This window comes from Ictalurus furcatus, chromosome 1 (assembly GCF_023375685.1).
Source record: "Ictalurus furcatus strain D&B chromosome 1, Billie_1.0, whole genome shotgun sequence".
NCBI lineage: Eukaryota > Metazoa > Chordata > Actinopteri > Siluriformes > Ictaluridae > Ictalurus > Ictalurus furcatus.
Genome location: NC_071255.1, coordinates 14339434 through 14352572, shown reverse-complemented (window position 1 = coordinate 14352572; position 13139 = coordinate 14339434). Strand labels below are relative to the sequence as shown.

General features: G+C 38.0%; 1 protein-coding gene across 1 annotated transcript in view; it reads right to left on the bottom strand.

Annotated features, from left to right (window-relative positions):
• ankrd28b (ankyrin repeat domain 28b) overlaps window positions 1-5220 on the bottom strand; it is a 31775-nt gene extending 26555 nt beyond the window's left edge. The window contains exon 1 of the mRNA XM_053627712.1: window positions 5037-5220. Within this exon, the coding sequence (XP_053483687.1) occupies window positions 5037-5063 (27 nt within the window). The 5' untranslated portion in view covers window positions 5064-5220. The remainder of the gene's footprint in view (window positions 1-5036) is intronic.
• Window positions 5221-13139: the final 7919 nt, after the last annotated feature.

Genomic DNA, 13139 nt, shown 5'->3' with positions numbered 1-13139 from the left:
TAAGCGTGTATACACAAACACACACACACACACAGCACCAAGCTTTGATGATTGGAAACACCTAGTCATCTAGCTAGTCCATGTTTCTATCACGGTTACTAATCTATGCAGCTAAAAGCAAAGGAACAACCACAGCAAGGTGTTTGTCAAGATCTGTGCAAGCAGAAGGGATGGGTAATGATAAATAATGCCATACACACATACCATCCATTGTATGTCATGTAGCAGATACAGGTTAAGAGCTTTAAGTTAATGTTCACATCAAACATCAGAATGGGGAAAGATGTGATCTCAGTGACGTTGACGGTCACATGGTTGTTGGTGCCAGTGGATACAGGCGACCGAAACTGGACGGCTAAAAAACATCACCTGGTCTTTTTCCAATAGCTGTTCAGTTTGGGTGAGCCTGAGCCCACCGAACCTCAGAGATGTGTTCATGACTGACAGAAGTGGAACCTGATGTGATCATCTGCTGTTGTAGCTCATCTACCTCAAGGTTTGATGTGTTGTTTATTCTGAGATGCTTTTCTGCTCACCATGCTTGTAAACAGTAGTTACTTTTACACTGTTACTGTAGCTTTCCAGTCAGCTCAAAACAACAGTCTGTCCACTCTATTCTGCCCTTTCCCATCAACACGCATTACTCACTGGATGTTGTACTTCAGAATCCCAGGAGTTCCTGAAATACTCAAACCAGCTTTTCTGGCACCATCAACCATGCCACGGTCACAGTCAATGACATCACATGTAGAGCTGCAACAACTAATCGATAATAATCGATTATGAAATTGTTGTCAACGAATCTCATTATGGATTAGTTGGTCTGCGCGCGGCACAGGGGAGATTTATTCATTACGTTGCTTCTCTTCCGAAAACATGCTTCGGAGACTAAATACTAAAGTTGTGTCCCAAATGAAGTACTGTACAATTTCACTAAGCCCTCTGCACTACCGTCTAATGTGTGGATCTTAGAAAGGTAATATCATCTCAAATATAACACTAGAGGTTTTTTTTTTTTTTTTTTTACTAACCGGAAGTATAAGCCACTTCTAGGTGACGGCGCATGATGTCATACGCACGCTAGCATTAGCAGACACCCAGGTTCACGGTGTATATACAATATAAACTAAAATAAATAAATTATATACATATATAAAATTTATTCATTTATTTTAGTTTATATTGTATATAAGTATTTATGCATTATTTTTATGGATGCACAAAAAGCACTGAATTAAACTACACTCCTAAAGTGTGTGTGTGTGTCTTAGTGGTTAGCACGTTCACCTCACACCTCCAGGGTTGGGGGTTCGATTCCCGCCGTGGCCCTGTGTGTGCGGAGTTTGCATGTTCTCCCCGTGCTGCGGGGGTTTCCTCCGGGTACTCCGGTTTCCTCCCCCAGTCCAAAGACATGCATGGTAGGCTGATTGGCATTTCCAGGGCGTATGAATCACTGCGTCCGGGGGCCATCTTCAGTCATCTTGACTCAGTCTTGCCACTGGATCATGGTGATCACTGGGAAGTGAGGCTGAGGCCGATGCTGCGCAAGTCTTCCTCACTTTAATCCAATTCACGCGCAAGTCGAATTCCAGTTTGTGTTCTCCATGATGGAGGCAGAAACCGAAATCGACGGACGAACTCCAGTGTATGTGTGTACTGGGATCTTTTCTGTTTTGGACAAACAGTTGTGTGAAGTTTTAGTCTGAAGTTTATATTTGTAACACTCAGTTTGTGGATTTTATTTTAAATAAACAACAACAACAAAGTGTACTGAAAGTTGGCCCCGCCCCATCCGATTAATAGAAAAATAATTATATATATATATTAAAATAATAATCGGCAAACTAATCAATTATGAAAATAATCGTTAGTTGCATCCCTAATCACATGTATCGCCAATTCTGATCTTTGATGTGAACGTCAGCTGAAGCTTTTGAACGATATCTGCATGATGTTATGCACCACTGTCCTAATAAAGTGGAAGGTGGATGTACACCTATAAATTAAACCTATAAGAGACACTATAACATTCTGCCAACACTGACCTTTTTGACTTGGAATCTATTTTGTTTAAAGCACACCTATTATGGTTTTGAAACGTGCCTAATTTTGTTTTAAAGGTCTCATACAATAGATTTACATGCATCCAAGATCAAAAAACACTTTAATGTGCTCATAATTTAAATTGCCCCCCCGTGTCACAAACGACTCGTTCGATGATCCGTTCTAAACTCCTCCTTTCAGAGAGTGTACTCTGCTCTGATTGGTCAGATGTCCCAGTCTGTTGTGATTGGTCTACCACTATCAGCGTGTTTCAAAAAGGAAACGCCCACTACCATAATGACTTTCAGCTCTGTCTGTACGCGAGCAGTCGATGAAGAACAGAGGCGGGGCTTTTTGTTATAAACCTATGTAGGTTAGTACAGGAAGTAAAGTCTGGAATTACTAACGACTCGTTTCAGCTGTTCAGAATTGCTTCCTTCTTTTGGGAGTCAATCACTCCGTTTGTCGTGCACTTTGATTTTTTAAACTTTGCAGACTTTTTACGTTCACAAACAGCTCTAACACACTGCATGAAATATTTGAAAAACCATAATAGGTGCACTTTAAGTGTCCAATGCTGGAGTTAGTAAAATGTGTGATCACATTAGTAACATTAATATGTCAAAATGTTTTCTATAATGTAGTTTAATACAACTTATAAAGTTGGCCATATATGTACACACACCAAGCTGCCAGTTTGAAGATACACTAAGCTGTACCTACACTCAATGACCATTTTATCCAGTACATCTACAGTTACTGACTATAGCCCCTCTGCTGTCATGAACAATCTGTCAGACCCCACTATAGCATCCATCAATGAAAACCATGATGGATAGATAGCCAGATAGACAGATATACAAATAGATTGATAAATAGATTGATAGACAGATAGATAGATAGATAGATAGATTGATATATAGAGATAGATAGATAGACAAATAGATGGATAGATTGATTGATATATAGATAGATAGATATATAGATAGACAGACAGACAGACAGACAGACAGATAGACTGATATATAGATAGACAGACAGATCGATATATAGATAGATAGACAAATTGATTGATAGAGATAGATAGACAGACAGATAGACTGATATATAGACAGAGAGATAGATCGATATATAGATCGATAGATAGACAGACAGATAGATAAATAGATCTATATATAGATAGACAGACAGATAGATCTATATATAGATAGATAGACAAATTGATTGATATATAGATAGACAGACAGACAAATAGATCGATATATAGATAGACAAATAGATCAATATATAGATAGATAGATAGCCAGCCAGATAGATCGATATATGGACATAGATAGACAAATAGATTGCTATATAGATTGATAAATAGATAGCCAGATAGACAACTTTTTTTTTTAAAAAAAACCTTCTAATCTTCTTGGTCTTTGTAGGCATTAAAGAAAAGTATCGTCAAACTCCATTTAACATTTTTTGTTTATTTTACTACTGTTTTGCGGACAGTTTGGCAGCTAAATTATATCTCATGATACCCATCATGTCTCGCAGAAATGTTCTCAAATACCGTGATATGATATTTTTGTCATATCGCTCAGCCCTAGATACACTTAATTAATCCCAGAAGGATATTCACAGAAGAACACCACTGAGACATAGTTTTGCTGCTGGATTACGAGTGCATCAGGTGTTATAATGTCACTGCTAAGTCGAACTGGAGCAGGAAAACGAGCAAACGTGTGCTGGACTGAAATAAACGACCCCTGAAGCGATAACCAGTTGCCCACGGAGTATATGCTGTTGGCTGGATATGTTACTTCTCAACCACTTCGAGTTGTTACAGTGTCAAGGTAAGTCACACTGTATGACAGGATGGTTTCATCACAGCTGACTTTTTCAGAATATTCCTAAACAAATGCGTTTCTATCGATTGTTGTTCATTTTTGTACTGTACCTGATCACATTCCTTACACCCAGGTGTTCTCATTTCTTCGCTGTCCAGCCGGAACTCCCCAGAAAATGTTCGTAAGCCCCAATACACTGGACCCCACTTAAATCATACTACAGCATGAAACCGTGATATTTTCGGACTAGGTACTCATAATGTAGTGTGACGTGATGTGATGTGATGTACAAACCATAACACCCGTACAAGCAAGCAATGACACTGGGATTTTAACCACTTTAACATCACTTCTATGCCTGATACACTCATACCAGGAAAACACACACACACTTTTCATGCTAGTTAGGGTAGAAAGGGGGTTGAGAAGTTGTGCATAGCAACAGATGGGCTACAGTCAATAACTACTTACCTACAAAGTGTGCCTAGATGTTACCCAAGTGCACTTGAAGCTACCACTGAGTAATTAGATGGCTACACTACAGGAAGCTGGAAGTGTATGATGAAAATCAAAGTTGGAAAAAGATCGGAGTTGAAGTTTTGAAAACTTAACATCAAAGATCCAAATCAAGCCCACATTTATTTCACTCCCTGAGCTTTAGGACATGTTATAGAGCTCAACAGAACACTCAGGATAATGTTACTCTGACAGATCAGACCTTCAATACCGAATGAACCATAGTGAACCAACCGATAAAGTCACTTATATATGTCAGTCAAAATTATTTCATGTCCTAACTACTAAGTTAAATCACTTACTATACTTTTGGTAATATCAAGTTACCATCGTGGCCTGCGTACAAATAACCGAGGTAGCTGGACAGCTAGCAGAGCTGATGACGACCCAGTTATCCATGGAGCACGCTAACCTAGCCACATTAGCTCCTGAGCTCCCTCCTGCTCAATCACATCATACCAGGTTCTACAGCTACACCCGTTCAATAAACTTCCCTCAGACACGCAGGTCCGAGAACTGACAGGTCAAACCTACAGAAATGCCTCGTTTAACCGCGGAAGGAGTTCAACGCTATGTTTTAGCTAGCGGTGGATTGTAGGTAGCTAGCATAGCTGGCTAAGTATTTCACTCATCACTCACCTGGTCTCTAATTTTGAGAACCACCATTTTCCGACGGTCTCTAAGGCTCTCGGGCAAATAATAGCTTCTTTGTCCAACTCCTCGACGCTGATAGTTGCTATCGATGTAACTTTAAAACTTCCAACAGGTCAGACATTTCCTTTAGTTAGCTACTAAAGCACAGGGGTAAGAAAACTCCATAACATTACCGCCACTACGGCGCTGCAAAAACAGGAGAGGTGATTGGCTAGACAGACACTAGAGCCGCAGTAAGAGAGGATTTCATTGGTTAGACACAGCTCTACTTAGAAACTCAGGGCAGTCAGTAATGTGGAGGCATTTACAATGTGGATTCATTTAGGAAACCGAGGACCTGAATCATGCTAACACACACACACACACACACACACACACACACACACACACACACACTACGGTGGGAAAATTAATTTAGGCTATTTTTTTTTAAAATTCAAATTAAATTTTTCATTACATTTTTTAAAAAGAGTTGAGAAGAGTTACTTAAAAATATTTCCATTACACATTAAATGCTTACAGTTTGAATCAATGTTATGATCTGACAAATTCTCATTATATATGCTTTTTTAAAGGAATGAATTTAAATTTGTGCTTATTTTCATAATTATCTTTAGTACATGTAGATAGTTATCTTTAGTCTTTCTTTTTACCACTCTCTTTGTGAATTGCATTCCAACCACCCCTGCTGAAAAACAAAAACAAAACAAACCTTCAGAGAATCTCTAACGATTTTAATGGCTATAATGGGAGTTGTATTGGTTTTAATGGAAACTGTAATGGTCCCTGTGGGTCTGTACTGGTAATTTGATGCCTTCCATTGGTGGTATGTTATGTCTAGTGGATACCATTAAGGACCAGTTATGATAATGGATTTAATGGTTAACTGATGGTTAGTAATGGTATTTGTAGTGGAAACTATTAGAATTTCTGTCATGTTTTCTATTGTTTATTTCAGGAAGGACCTCATTTCATCATCATCATCATCATCATCAACAACAACAACAACAACAAAAAGCAAATTCAGACACACAAACACACACTTATTCAACAACTACACATACCATCAAAAAAGTCTCATACATTTTCAGGGAGAAAAAGATACTAAGCTGTATCGTTCCTTGTGGTGGTACCCTCTTGTTTAGTATATCCTGTATATATGTTGTAACTAGAAATAAAGATAGAAATGTACCGTTAAAACTTTAGTCCAAATATAATTGTGGTCCAATGATATTTTTTATATTGTCTATTATATTTAATTATATCTTATATATTTTAATGGTACACTATTTCCATGTTTCCACGTCAATAATACATCTTAAAGGTACAAAAGATAAGGCTACCACCCCAGGACAGGAAAGATACACTTTAGTAAGCTTTTTTTTCCATTCTACTTTTGAGATTATAGAAGACACGAGGAATCTTCAGAGTAAAATACACACTAAACACCAGGTGGCGCTGAAAGATCATCAATAAGATTTTATTTTCGGCTGCTGCTGATTCAGTACTAAAACTGAGCACTCAAGGCAGTTTTCCGTTGTTGAGGAGTAGTTGGAAGTTTGACATAATTTGATACACCAATGATTTGGGATCAAGTCAGTATGAAATTGTAGTGGGAATAAAATCCAGTTTTTATTATTATCATTATTATCATTATTTATCATATACAATCATATCATATACATCATATCATATACCAATCTTTTCTAAAGTTCAGTGTGAATGGATTAAGTAAAAAACAAATGACTAAAATCCATTAATCTATCCATCTTCTCTACGGTTCATCCTACACAGGGTCGTGGGGAGCCTGGCGCCTATCCTAGGGGAGAGGCTAGGGGACACCCTGGACGGGGTGGCGACCCATCACAGGGCACAATCACACACTTTCACACACTACGGACAATTTTGACATGAGAAAATTTCTGCATACTAAGTACGGACAATTTAGAAATGCCAATCAGCTTTCAATGCATGTTTTTGGACAATGGGAGGAAACTGGGTGAAACCCAGTGGCACAGGTAGAAAATTTCTGCATACTAAGTAATAATTCTATATTTCCCAGCCTACCTTATTCCCCTGCTTTTTAAGATTTCATACAAAAACCAACATTTACTTCACATAAAATCCATCCATGCATCATTTCACCACAGTTATTGGTGGTTTCGTGAGTCCACTGTATTTCTTTCGTTTTCCTCACTCCACTTATTGCATATTTATACTGTCCCAATTGACCTGAACCATGCTTGACAATATTAAAAATGATGAAATTATAAACATATGTGCATGATTTGAACTAACATTTTGCTTATTTTCTTACATTAGTACATCTTATGCATAAATGCACAATAAATATTTGCAATATATTAGTCAAAAACAATTGTATAAACGTATGAGGAAAAAAAAAATAGCCATTGTATATTTAATTTTTCCTGCCTCAAGATTTTTGGGGTCAACTTCCAGTCTGATTCTGACCACATTCCCTTATATGATGGGCAAGTCCAATTTTTTTGTTTTTGCAATACACTGAAGACATTTGGGTTCGAGGTCAAAAGCTTAATATGAGACGATAGATCCGAATTTCAGATTTCATTTCCTGATATTGACATTTAGATGTGTTAAACAAGTTAGAACATGACACCTTTTCTTTGAACCACAATATCAGGAAATGAAAGCTGAAATTCTGATCCTATTGTCTCATATTTATCTTTTGATCTCAAATCCAAATATCTCCCGTGTATAGCAAAAACACAAGAACTGATCTTGCTGTTCCAAACCTTTCAGAGGAGACTGTGTCATGTTATTTCTAACAAGCAGTACCACTATAAAGGCTTAATCACATAAGCTTTGACAGGCCAGAAAATAAATGCTGGTAAACAGTTAAACCGTCATAATTTCCCTGATGTTGCCTGAATTCACCCAACAATTTATTAAATAAAATGTTAGACATCTGACAAAGAGGGCCAAATGACTAAAAACCTATTCAGCATTCTAGTTCTTGTTTTGTATTTGTGCTGATCATTATGGCAGAGCTAATGATGACTCAGACATGTGACTAGCACATCTTATTATTCACCTTCTGTCCAAGTGGTATATTACATTACCAGAATTCCACAAATGCTGATTAGTTTTTATCACTGATGCATCTTAGCAGGGAAAACATTGTTGCTGTGGAAACTACAGCAATAAAATCATGAGTGATATATTGTAGTTTTTATTAACACTCACAGATTGAGTCTGTTAAATCTAACTACTACTGTCATAGGAATATGACACTTTATATATGAAGTTAATAGTGAAGTTAATAGTGATCTAAAAGATCTATCCATCCATTTTCCATACAGCTTATCCTACACAGGGTTGCGGCAGAGCCTGGACCCTATCCCAGGGAACTCCGGACACAAGGTGGGGGACACTCTGGACAGGGTGCCAACCCATGCTAACCACTAAGCCAATACTAATACACAAACTGCAAATTTACACGAAACATAACATCCGTAATGGCTGTTTGATAGTGGGAAAGGATAGCGTTCTCTATTGCTCGGTAGAAGCAATCCTCGCTCCTGTGCCAGGGTTTAATGATTTATGTATGTATTCAATAACAGTTTGGATGCTAGGATGTGCTGGTTTCCTTCTGGTGTTGTTTTATTTTAACTAGAAACAACTATGAGATAGCCATATCTAAAAAAGGAAATGAGTTACGGTACTGATTGCCAGTCTGATTTCTCTCTCTCTCTCTCTCTCACACACACACACACACACACACACACACACACACACATACACACACACACACACACACACACACACACACACACACACACACACATAAACACACAAACACACAAATTGTCTTTCACTGGCAGAATTATTCATGCAGCCACTTAATACTATGCCTAAACCAATGTTAACCGAAAGAAAAAGTAGTTTTTCTCATGGAGAGGAAACCTGGTGTGTGCATTGGGACCGGGATCCCACAAGACAAAACATGCAAGTGAGAGGTTTTTACTTTCATGCTTGTATTGAAAAGCTCAAGTATGAAGCTCCAGTTGCCAGGTTTCAGTAAAGTTTCCCAGCACAGCTACAACTTGAAAATATTTGAAACTAGCCCAAAAAGTTAGCCGTTTTTCTTCTTTTTCTCAGTCTTTGTGTGAGAAACAAGTTAACAGTGGTGTGCATGCATTTCTGATTTATTTTTAGAGCTGCCCCTCCATATGTAGAACACATGCTATGCACAGATCATTATATCTGCATCAACATACTGCAGTGTTCAAGTATTATAAGTTTAATTCATTAAAAAAATATATGAACTTGTACATTCATCAAGTTAATTCATCAAGAAAATATTCCCAGAAAATCATACAGGCATTATAATGCAACTTAATGAACCAGCTTTATACCATGAAAACGAAAAATGATTCCTTTTTCCAATAGCCTTGTTTTATTTCAGTTATTTCCATTGTTTCTGGGGCATAGTGGTAAGTCACATAAAAAAACACAAAGGAAAAAAAAGAAACCCCCCCGCCCACACACACACAAAAACATAATAGTTGATCCACTCTGTAACCATTATCCTGTAATTACACAGATATAACACACTGTATCATTATTATCTATTGTTTTGCTTTTATTAGTCTACACATACACACTGAAAATGACTAAAATGTCCCATTGAGACTAAATACCTTTAATTATGACAAGTGTTTAGCCTTTTTTCAACTGGGATGTATTGTCAAATTGGAGCTGTATGATTTATTTAATGACTGAACACAAAAGAATAAGAAAAAAACCCCACTTAATTACTGGACACTCTTTCTGGATAAAAATCCTCACTGATAATTTCCAACTTGCATATTATGTTTTGTCTAATTATTCTTCATTCTTACAAAACGTTGCAAAAAAAACAAAAACAAAAAAAAACCTTGCAAAAACCTACCAACCCTTTCAAACAGGATTAGATTAGACTGGAATGTTGACTTCCTTTTCCCACTGATAAATCGGAATTTTAGTGGCAAAGTGTATCAACAAACCTTTATGCTTCAAGAAAACTGTGAGAAGAACTGAAATACTGAAAAAGTCATTTTTCTTTCAGCACTGTAAGCTTATACCTCAGAACTCTGGGAGTAAATATTTAAATCAATATAAAGTATGAAGATGAATACATTTTGCAATTGTAAAAAAAATAATCATATTTATTTTTTTGCTATATAAACTCTTAGAAAAATGCCTTCTCAGGTCTTTGGGTGGTTTCCAGTCCTAGATTTTAAAAGCTGGAAACCATTTCTGAAAGGGAAATCTGTGCTGAAGGATTCTACATAGAACCTTGAAGTCTTACCATATAGAAAACTTTTTTTTTCTAAGAATGTAATAATGATGTAATACCGTCTAATGTTGCTTTATAGAGTAACGCTCTAATTCCAAATTCATAATGTATTTCTTTAGGTAAGGCAAATGCATATATTGGGATGCATACAACAATCAGCCATAACATTAAAACCACCTGCTTAATGTTGTGTAGGTCCCCCTTGTGCAGCCAAAACAGCTCTGACACATCGAGGCATGGTCTTGTTTGTCCAGCACATCCAGCAAATGCTCGATCGGATTGAGATCTGGGGAATTTGGAGGCCGAGTCAAACTCTTGAACTCTTTGTCATGTTCCTGAAACCATTCCTGAACAATGTTTGCAGTGTGACAGGGCGCATTATTCTGCTGAAAGAGGCCACTGCCATTAAGGAATACCGTTGTCATGAAAGGGTGTACTTGGTCTTCCCATTCCCATTGTGCATCCTGGTGCCATCTCTTCCCCACGTAAGCAATGCACACACACCTGGCTGTCCACATGATGTAAAAGAAAACATGATTCATCAGACCAGGCTACCTTCATCCATTACTCCATGTTCCAGTTCTGATGCTCATGAGTCCATTGTAGGTGCTTTCGGCAGTGTATAGGCGTCAGCATGGGTTCTCTGACTGGTCTGCGGCTATGAAACCCAATACGCAGCAAGCTGTGATGCGCTGTGTGTTCTGACACGTTTCTATTATAGCCAGCATTTTTTTCAGCAATTTGTGCTACAGTAGCTCTTCTGTGGGATCAGACCAGACGGGTTAGCCTTCGCTTCCCACACGCATCAGTGAGCCTTGGGCACCAATGACCCTGTCACAGTTCACCAGTTGTTCTTCCTTGGACCACTTTTGGTAGGTAACCTACTAACGACTACATACCAGGAACACCCCACAAGACCTGCAGTTTTGAAGATGCTCAGACCCAGTCGTCTAGCCATCACAATTTGGCCCTTGTCAAAGTGGCTCAGATCCTTACACTTACACATTTTTCCTGCTTCCAACACATCAACTTCGAGAACTGACTGTACACTTGCTGCCTAATATATCTCACACCTTGACACGTGCCATTGTAATGAGGTGATCAGTGTTATTCCCCTCACCTGTAAGTGGTTTTAATGATACGGCTGATAGGTGTATACATTGAATAATGAAAGCAAAATATGTTTATTTTTGCTAGTTAAAGGCATTACTCACTATATCAGTAACTATTATCAGTAACATTACTCACTATTGCCAGGAAATGCACATAAATGAGGGGAGAACATGTGAAACTCTGCACAAACAGTAACCTGAGCTCAGATCTAATCAGTTAAGGACCTGGAGCTGTGACGCAGCAAAACTACCTTCTATGCCACCGTGCCTGCCTTACTACATCACATTTGCCAGAAATCAATAAGAGCATGTTTATTTGTCTATTTCTTTGATGCCAAGCAGTCAAACAAGGAAAAGTCTACTGAAAATGTATGGCCATGCTACACAATTATAGATAACAACAAACTAGAAACTTTTTTAAAAGACATTTTCCTGATATCATTTCATGTTGAAAACCCATGCAACAACACAAATGAAACTGTTCTGACATTTTTGGCTCCCCAGCTCATAACTCCCTATTTATCTCCTGATAAAGATCAGTTCAGACACTTAAACACAGGCCTGTTTTGAACTGTACTCGTGTTGGGTTGGGTGCTGTTAGACCCAGACACACAAGGGTCACCAAGGGTGTTGTACTGCCGTATATTTACACTGTACACACACACACTCGTTTAGGTAACTCTCCAGTAAATGGGTAGCTGTTCATCAAGGTGATTAATTCTTGTTCTCTTCTTCGACATGTCAGCACAAAATTTTGCCCTTTTCACAAATATGCGTTTAGCCAGTTTGTTCCAAGAATCTGTATTTTCAAGGATATTCGTGTTTACTATGAGATTTACCAGGTCAGTCAGGCCTGAGTGAAAGACGTGGGTGGGAACAAGGAACAATGCTGGGAAATGTTATATTGCACAAGTTTTCACTGAGCTATTGTGCTTAGTGATATGGTAACCTGTCTGATTTCACACACACACACACACACACACACACACACACACACACGAGCAGTGGCAGGTTATCAATAAGTTAGCATGTTTTATGTTTATGTTTATTTATGTATTATTGAGAACCATGCATATTGTACAAGAGAACATATAACCAATCATGACAGGTGTGTGTGTGTGTGTGTATATATATATATATATATATATATAGAGAGAGAGAGAGAGAGAGAGAAAGAGAGAGAAAGAGAGATTTGCATAGTTTCTACTGGTTTCAAGATTTTGTCCTTTTTATTTATTTATTTTTACTTTTAGATATTAAGTTTGTGTTGTGGGCGAACTTGTGATGAGAATTCCGGTTCTTTTCCTTGAGTCAGAGCACTCGGCTCAGCTCACCAGCCGACTCTTTCGACTCTCTAACGGCTCACTGCCATTTTCTTGTAAACCAGCCGAAGTTGTTGCCGATGGTTGTTTACCATCTAATTGACACAATAACATTACACTTTACATTGTGCTTGCTGTAAAACATATTGAATATGCACTACACTGCGAGGCGGTGCATATCTGCATTCACATATACAGTACAGTACATTGAGCGTCCTTTTGCTGCAGTGCTGTTTTGTCTGGACTAAACAATGTGTCATTTAAATTCCCAGTAAAAGGATTTAGACATGCCAGTCGGCTCCTCTAAAGAGTCGGATCAAAGAATCGACTCATT